Below are 8957 nucleotides of genomic sequence, written 5' to 3'. Positions count from 1 at the left end.
ATGGGAAAGAGTCACCAATGAAAAGTCAACATTAGACTCAAGAGCTATTTCTTCAACATCTTCCAGAATCAAGGCTTTGGAGGTCATTTCTATCAACACTGGTTGTTTCCCATCTGCACTTAACAATGGACACAAAGGTCATATTTAATCCCAACCCCTTTAAAGCAGATTGGATGCTTGAGTTTACAAAGATTTAGTCAAAAAGGTATCTTAAATCAGGCCTTTAATCCTGAGCACAAACAGGACACAGTGTCAAGGACTAAGTTAGTAGGGAACAGATGTGATGAAGAGAAGATCTCCAGCCTGGTCACCTAGCTCTTCTGACCCCTTTGGCCGTTAACAAGCTGAATGGTGCTGGCCTCAGTATACACACCTGTACTGGGCTCAGAAGACTACATTTGTGGTGAAGAGCATTATGGTGAGAGCGCTAAGCTCTAAAATTCTGTGATTCTGATTGTTTCTTTCTCAGTATATAGCTGTGCAAAGATACTGAGTTTTCTCTCTTTGGGAGGTTTGAGTCTGGCTGCCCTTGAATATCACAAGTCAGATTTTCTCTATCTAGTGCTGGCACTGGGACACACCAGAACTGCCAAGGCCAGGAAATCCTATTGTTTGAAGAACTTTTGCTTTGTGATCTTCTCTTTCTAGTAGAAAAAGAAAAAGAAAAAAAAGTATTTAAAATCTTGTCAATATCCTGGGGGTTTTTTTGCTATAAATATTTGAATGCAATAATGTAAAATGGATATGTATTTTTTACATATTTTGCTTAACATGGATTTTATACAATGGTTGCTAGAATTTCTGCTCCAACAATGAAAAGAGAAGAATATGTATTTGGACAGTCTTTAGATATTTCTCCTTTATTCAGTACACTTGAGAGGATCATTCAAGCTGTAGTTTTTAAATTAAAAAAAAATTAAGATAACTGGAAATTAAAAGCAGTCAAATGCTATTATCATCTGAGTCTTTGTTCAACTAAGTGTCTCGACAACTTCACCTTTAGAAGTTCCTGAGGCAAATGAAAACCAGTTTTTCAAAATTAGAAATAAAATATTTAAACCAAAGACCACAGTTAACTTAATACCCTGTAACTTTGGTATTTTAACTGGTAATTCTCAAAAGGAAGAGTCAGGTCAGAAACAGAACTGTGTGTATAAATTGTCAGGTTCTGGCGTTTGTTTTCAATCACTTCTCAAGGGAAAACTTCCTTTTCATTCTTCTCAGCACCACCCTTCAGAGAAAAATTCTATAATTTTCATATCCACAATGTTGGGACTGAAATGGTCTAATTAGAAAGGCTGTTCATACAATTTATGCTGTAAGATTCAGAAAGAATACATTTTGAGTTTGAAAACAGATGAAATGTACCACGTCCATTTTTTAGAAAAAACTTATATATTTGACCTGGCCTTGTTTTAAATTGTCAACTTAAATTTCGAATGCAACTTGCAATGTTGAAAGGAGTACAGAAAAACACAATGCCATTTGAACAATGCCTCTCCAAGATTCCAGAGCCATGTTAAGTATTGTTTTATTTTGAAAAAATAATGATTTCAAAAAAACCAAAAAAACCAAAACCAAACACCTCGCTAGACTCAAGAAGAAAGATACCTGCACCTTTGACTGTTGAGTATGTAATTGGAAATCCGGAGGAGGCTGGCCTGTTATTTTGAGATACTTGATAAAAAGTCTTGCACAGCTTCAAAACGCTCACAGCAGAGCACTTTCATGCAGTGCCAGCCTCTCAGCATCATGTGCAAAAGCGGTGAGGCTGCATTATTAAGAAATCACAAGACTTTAAGACACGGAAGTCTGGCAGGTTTTAATGGCAACCGACGTTTGCTCTTTTAAAGTCTGTGGTCGCGTGAAAAAGCAGTGGAGTTTGGTGTCTGCGGGTCCCGTGGAGCGCATCTTCGGGAGCTTCCTTCGGGAAAAGGCAAAGCGAGTGTCTCCACTTTTTAAAGGAAGGCCTTACCTCGTACAGTATTTCTAAATTAAACTGACAGATCCTGGAGAAAATCTCAGAGCACGCATTTCAGCCTGTTCCGCCAATAGGCAACTAAGACAAACTGAAAGTAAACGGAGCCTCGTCTGAGTCGATCCAAGACCCGGGACCGCTCCGGGCAGCGGGCGATGGGGCGAACTTGAAGGACCTGCACGAAGGGAACCGGGACTGAGCCCTCGCCGCTGCCCGACTCTGCACGGCAGAAAGTTCGAGGCTCCGTTCCCAGACTTGTAGGAGACTTGCATCAGCTGAGGAGACTCTCTGTCTCCACCGGCCGCTAAATTCTGAGTGGGGATGAGCCCCGTCGGCTCCCCGCCCCTGGCTCGCCTGGATTTGGCGCCAGAGGGCCCTCCCGACTGAGGGCCGTGCGTCGCGGGGACCGTCCTGCCGGCCGGGCGCCCCTCATCCCCGGACCTGGGAGCTCACCCGGGCGGCCGCGCGGAGGGGCGGCGGCGGCGTTGCGATCCTGAGCGCGCGGCTCGCCAGCGGCCACCGCGCGTCCCCTCGCGCCGCCCACCTGTTTGCCCAGATGTGTTTCCAAGAAAGGCCACTTGTATGTAGCCGGAAGGGTGACCAGGCCCCACCCGGGCACACACCCTCCTCTAGATGTCATGGCCCGAGGGACAGCTGAGGGTGAAGCCCCGAGGGCCGGGCGCGCTCGCCGGGATGCGAGCCTGCAGCCAGTACCGTCCGGGAGCCGCTCCCAGCCAGCTCGGCGCACTTTGGGTCCAGCTACCGCGAACTTGGCCTCGGGGAAGCTGGGGGAGGCCCAAGGGCGCTGCGACGGAGCGCGCACCTGCTCGGCAAACTTAACCCGACGAGTCTGGGGGTAGGAGGGAGCGAAGGGCGGAGATGTCCCTCCGCAGACGCAGGAAGAAGTCGGCGGCGACTGCAGGATTCGCGGTTTTCGGACTTGAGATTCACAGGACTCGCACGTGGCCTGAGCGAGTGAGACTGACACGCCAAGTAGGGTTCGAGGAGTTGGAAGCGGGGAGAGAAGGGCTGGGCGAGGGAAGACTCGGGAAGAAGAGGAAGCCCAGAGCTCAGAGTCCCATCTGACCCCAAGAAAAACCCAGGTGTGGTTCTAAACCTGTAACCGGCGGAAACAGCAGACGCCAGCCGAGAGAGGCGGGGGAACGCTGTCTCGTAGGCTCTTGTTTAGCGGCGTCGTTGAACTTGTTTTCAAGTTGGTGAATTCTAATGCAAGTTGCTTGAGAGATTTACCCCTCACCATACCTAGGACTGAGACACGCCCTGTTTTCCCGAAGACCGGACAGCTAAAGGTGGGGTCTCAAGTCCTTCACAAGGCCGAAGATGAAGGATGGCTGCAGATTGGAAAGTCAGGCCCTGAGCTCTGCCTCAGGTAGAGGCACACACTTCCCTAGGCCAGTAGTTCTCAAGTTTGAGCGTGCACGAGCATCGTTGGAAGCTACTGTGCTCCTGGCTGGGCCCCAACCCTCACAGTTTTCAGCAGAGCTAAAGTGACGCCTGACAATTTGCCTTTCTAGTAAGTTCCTAGGTGATGCTGACCTTGCTGGTCCCTGGACGGCACTTTGAGAGCCACTGCCTAAGCCATTGGCTCTCAAATTTGACTGCACAGTGCAATCCCCTGGAATACTTAAAAAAATATTTATGCTTGGGTCCTACCCTCAGAAGTTCTGATTCAACTGATTTGGGTGCCACTTGGGTATCAGGATTTTAAAACTCTTGAGGTGATTCTAACATACAGCAAAGTTCGAACAGTACTGCCTTAAATCATCCATTGCCCCAGACAACTTTTGTGGGGGGAGAGGGGACAGGGACCTTCTCCCAGCCTGCTCTTGGTGACCTTGCTGGCTTTGGAGCTAGCTCCCCAGTCTTTGGAAAGGAAAAGCCTTTGCCTTACAGATGTTTTGCCACTGACACAAGCACGATGTTGAATGTCCTCTTTTATCAACCATACAGGAATTATAAAGGATGAAACAATTCTCCCCAAGGCCTTAAGGACGCAATGATAATGTAACATTGATAATTCTGCCTGCACTGTACGGAAGCCCCTTCAGCCACCGGGGCTCAGGATCTCCCATGAGGAGCCAGAGAGATCTCTCAGGGTTAGTGATGACAGACTTCTCAGTCTGGACCTATGGAGAATGAGAGTCCCAAATCCAGGCTGGGTCATAGGCACTGCATCCAAACTGGCCAAATGCTGACCTGCCCCGTTAATATTGGCTGTGAGGAAATCTCACTGACCTCTGGCTGGAAGAGTAGGAGTGAGTGGGCGTGGTATTGGGTGTTCAGGATCGCTCTTGCGCGAACCCAAACTCCGGCCATACTGTGTTGAGTTACTGATACCAAGACTGAAGGGTGGGGATGAGGGTGGGAAAGCGCGTTCTCTTCACCCTTCAGAAGGGCCACGCGAGAGGCAGAGGCACCCGTGCCCCAGAGGATCCCCCCAGAGGCACCCCGCTGTGAATGGGTTTGCCCGCCTGGAGCGTTTCTCACCTCATTCTAGACCAACCAGGACAGGGATGGAGATAATAACCCAAGAGACCGGGTCCTCACAGGGATTATAACTTCCCAAGACTTCTGCCTTTCCTGGCCACTTGGCGGGTACTTAACCCTCCCCCCATCCAGAAGCAAGTGCACGGGGGTCACATGGGGGGTAAGGGGAGCAGAATCCTCCCCCCGCTAGTCAGGAACTCCGGGAGACTATCCTTTGGGCCGAGCAGTCCCCCTGTGGGAGAAAGAGATCAAAAGGGACCCTGGAGTTTCCCAGAATGCACTCTTTTCCCTCTTTGCCCGTCTGTGGCCGTGCTGGGGGCCGTTGCTTTGGAGGGTCTTGGAAGACACCAGGAAAGTAGATATTGGAGTGGAGGAGCTGCAGATGCGCGGATTCCACAGAGTCCAGAGGGCGATTCGGCGCTCTGCCGGGCGCAGTCCCAGCACGGGCTTCCCCTGTCACACCGCCGCGCCAGCGTGCGGACTACCCTCTGCGTCCCTGGCCTGGAGGGTCACGGCGTGTCCAAGCGATTTTCCCTGGAAAAGAGTTGGGAGAGCTCCCCTTTCCTTTGCGCGCTCCGCCCCCCCGCTTTCGCCCCCCTCCCCCGCGCGAACACACACACACACACACACAGACACACACACACACACACACACACACACACACACACTTCGCGCGCTTCCTCGCTGGGGTTTCCCTGCGGGGCAGATTACTTTATGACAGGGTGTGATAAGTGGTGATTTTGTTCCTCTTTTGATGGCAGGATTGCTTTGTAAACAGAAGCGCAAACTCGTTCCGATAGTGGTTCCGCACCAGTGCGCGGCGGCAGCCCTGGCGCAGCGGGCGGCGGGGGCCCCGGCTGCACCTGTCGCCTGGGTCCGGGAGGGACCCGGGCCGCGCTGAGCGGGGGCGCGCCGCGCGATACTCTGGCCTCCAGGCCGTCTCGGTTTTCGGCCTCTGGGCCGCCGGGCTTGCAGTACATCCCAGGCCTGCTGTACCCACTGCTCCAAGAACTCCCAGCTGCAAGTGTGTGCCTGGAGGGGCCGTGGTGGGCGCACGTCAGCTCGCGGGGCCGCCCTTCTCTGCCCTCTCCCTGGCACCTATGGTAAGAGGTTTGGCTTCTTTCTTCTGTGGTTACTGGTAACGTTATTCCTTTGCCCTAGTCCAACTGGAGGTTTGAGGGGGCTTTTGTGAGCTGGAGGGAGGAATCGCTCAAGGTGAAGGCCTCAGGTCTTGGCGCGGCAGGACGCAGCTCAATTCCCCTCAAACTTTTCCCCTGAGTGGTCCAGCCCTCTTCTTCCCTGTTCAGCCTGGGTGCCAGTTTACCCCCGGAGGGACCCAGGAAAGACCCCACGTTGACTTAGGCTCTCTCAGGCCCAACGGGCGTGGAAGGTGAGCCTCTGCAGGAGGAGAGGTGCTAGGCACAGCAGGTGGTCGCTCATTATTTCCCAGTAATTCCGACTCCTCTAAGGGGAAGGCGAAGCCGGCCACCGAAGGCCTGAACTTCCGAGTTAACCCACTGCTCAGGTCTAGATTTCCAAATCCCTTAAGGAGCCTCAAGTGGGGCCCTGGGGGTTTGGCACTTGAATGAAAAGATGGGAAGATTCCTGGAGGTTCTGGGGTGGAGTGAATGCACCTCCAGCAGAGCTTTTGCCCTGAGGGAAAGATTGTTCCCGGTGCAACTTTGGGGGTGATGGAGTTGGGAGCGGGGGTTTACGGGTAAAGAAGATTCCAGCCAGCTATCCCGGGACACCAGGGGCCTCAGAAAACCTGAGCTCAGCATTATCTGAAGCCGGGAGCTCTCTGCAACCTGACACCAAGTCATGCCACTCCTTCCTGAAGCTCAGGGCGCCTGCACTGAGCAACTTACAAAAAGTTTTGAGATTGGGCTGAGAGAGTCCCAGGACCTGTTCGCTACGGAACCTGCTCTGTGGTAGCAGCGCCGGGAGGGGGAAGGGGCCCGGTAAAAAAAAAAAGGAGAGAGCAAGAGAGAGATGAAAGGCAAAGTTTTCCCTGATTTGCAAGAGGCCTGAGGCCGAAGTTCTGGAGACTGCTTGGGTGCTGCGACAGTCGCCCAGAGCAGTTAGTGGCCGTGGGCCTGCCCTGGCACTGGGCGCAGCTGGCACATTGGGGAGGCTGACTGGAGCCTGGGCGCTGGATGAAGCTGTGAGGGGTCCCCTCCATCTCTTCGCCCCCCAGGGCTCCTTCCTGGAGGCGGCAGGATCGAGGTTCGGAGCTACGGAGGAGGTCGAGGTGGAGAAAGGCCCCGCGGGGCGAAGCAGGTGTCTGTGGAGCAAGGGGGAGGGCGCACACTCGGGAAGACAGGGGTTGCGAGGAGGCAGTCGCAGGAGGCGCCCTGAGCCACAGCGTCCGGCTGCGATGCAAAAAGGGAAGCAGCGATGGCGTTGACACGAGCTAGACGTGAACCGGTCTCGGGTGCTCTGAGCGGGGGACTGGAGCGGGGCAGCACGTCCCTGGGCAGGCTCCGCGGCCTCGGCGCACCACGCGCGTGCCGTGCTGAGCGCTTTGCGTCCGTTCTCCTGGCCAAGTCTCACAACAAATTCCCCGTTTTACAAGGGAGCCAACTGACGTTCAGACGAGTTCAGTCACTTGCCCTAGATCACTCATCTGGTAAATGTCAACGACTAAGCTGAGTTTGGACCCCAAGTGGTCGTACTCCAGAGCTAGATTCTCGCTCCCGGCCGCTCCCGGAGTCCTCGCGTCCCTCCCCGCTTCTCTCCCCTGCCGCCACTCTGGTCCCCGCGCCCGGCATCTGAGCGGCCACCAGTGGCCCTCAGGCCCAAGGCCTGGGCTGCTTCACTTCCAAGTCGTCCTGTCCACGTCCATGTAACCCTGCACAGCGGCTTGGGTTCGCACCTAAGCACACTAGCGGCTTTGCCTCCCCTCTCCCCCGAAAAAGTACCGAAGTTGGAGTTGGCACTCTTCTCGCCCCACCCCGGCCCCAGTACCAGCCCTCCGGTCCTTCCCGGGTAGGGCCTGGCCCAGCCAGCCGGGTCCCAGGTCCCTCCGGCTCTCGTACCCGTAAGAGGGAGAAGCCAGGCTGCCGGGGTCTGAAACCGCGCTCGTTTCTAAGGCAGCACAGCACCTCCCGCCGGAGTCTCGCAGAGCTACAGGCGGGTCCTACGCGTGTGTCCGGCGCTCTGGAGAACTCGGCTTCCCCCAAACTATTTCGAGAGCTAGAAAAAGCCGGAGAAGTTAAATATAGGCAGTAATGGGTTAAAAACGCCATAATTTAAGGTATTTAAAATTCGCAAGGAAAAATACAAAACAAAACAAAACACCTGCAAACAAAACCCACACTTGTTGAGCACGGTTCTAAGGCAGGTCCAAGAAAGTTTCCAATCAACCAGAGAATCGGCACCGGCACAAGAGTCCCACAGCCCAGGCACGATTAATATGCCTAGGCGACACAGGAACTCCGAGAGACACCACCACACCACCCCTGAGAAGGCTGGGAGGGTGCAAGGCCATCTGGGCCGGCCACCAGGGATAGAGGCTCTTGCGTGGGATTAGAAAGGGGAAGATTTGGTGCGGGGACAAGTCTCCACTCCTCAGCGTGGAGCTGGCCTTCTGCACACATTTGCCTGAGGAGTCAGAGAAGATGATCTGAAACCGGTTCTTTGTTCCTCTCGCAGTGCCCGTGACGGCAGCCTGGCAGAGTAACTGGGCCTGTCCCAGGAGTCCCTGGCCCAAGCCCTGGGCTGGTGGCTGCCGGACTGGGGCTGGCGCAGTTGCAGCGCCAGCGGGGTCCGAGACTGAGCTCCTGACCCTCGCCTCCCTCCCGGCCAGGTGTGGTTCCTACAGAGGTGAGCTCCTCGGGAACCCCAGGTCTGGTGGCTTCTCGTAAAGCTCCCTTCTAATTAGAGCAGCGGTGTAATCATTTAGGTGATTTCATCTGTAATGGGAAAGCAACCTCCACCCACAGCCCAAACCTCAGTTGACCATCCCAGAACCACCGATGCCCCTTTCTCCCTTTAAAAAGTTTTAGTGGAAAAGATACAGGGCCGGGAAGCCACAGAGGAATGGGGGCGGGGCGGGGAGTCGTGAAAGTGAGAAGAGAGGGCGGACCTTAAATAGAAGTGTGAGTGTATGCGTGTGCAAGTGTGTGTGCGCGTGTATGTGTGTGCGCGCGTGTTTGACTCTCTGCGGAGGGAGGAGACGAAACCTAAAAGTCAGAAATGAAACAGAATCGTGAACGTCTTCACCTACTGAGAAACACTTTGATCTGAGATCCGACGCTGAAGCAGCCCTGGGGGTTGCAGAGTCGAATCCGCGAGGTTGAACCTCGCAGGCCGGCGGGGAGGCCTGGACCGGGGATTTGGCTTCACCGCGTGCATCCAGGTGCGCGGCACCTATCGGTTCTGACCCAGTCTCCGGGCCTTGCCCTCCCCCCGCCCCCCGCCAAGGGCTGGAGAGTCTCCCAGCCCCAAAGTTCCGAAGGGGAAGAGAGCC

The 8957-nt window shown here is 54.2% G+C and overlaps 1 protein-coding gene across 1 annotated transcript in view; it reads left to right on the top strand.

Annotated features, from left to right (window-relative positions):
- LOC103088411 (putative uncharacterized protein encoded by LINC00518) overlaps positions 1-7335 on the top strand; it is an 8753-nt gene extending 1418 nt beyond the window's left edge. The window contains 1 exon segment of the mRNA XM_007466412.1: positions 7167-7335. Coding sequence (XP_007466474.1) covers positions 7167-7335 — 169 coding nt within the window.
- The last annotated feature ends 1622 nt before the right edge of the window (positions 7336-8957 follow it).

Source organism: Lipotes vexillifer, unplaced genomic scaffold, assembly GCF_000442215.2.
Source record: "Lipotes vexillifer unplaced genomic scaffold, Lipotes_vexillifer_v1.1 scaffold444, whole genome shotgun sequence".
In the NCBI taxonomy this organism is placed as follows: domain Eukaryota; kingdom Metazoa; phylum Chordata; class Mammalia; order Artiodactyla; family Lipotidae; genus Lipotes; species Lipotes vexillifer.
The sequence above is the reverse complement of the archived record's forward strand: the minus strand, read 5'-3'. Positions and strand labels throughout refer to the sequence as shown.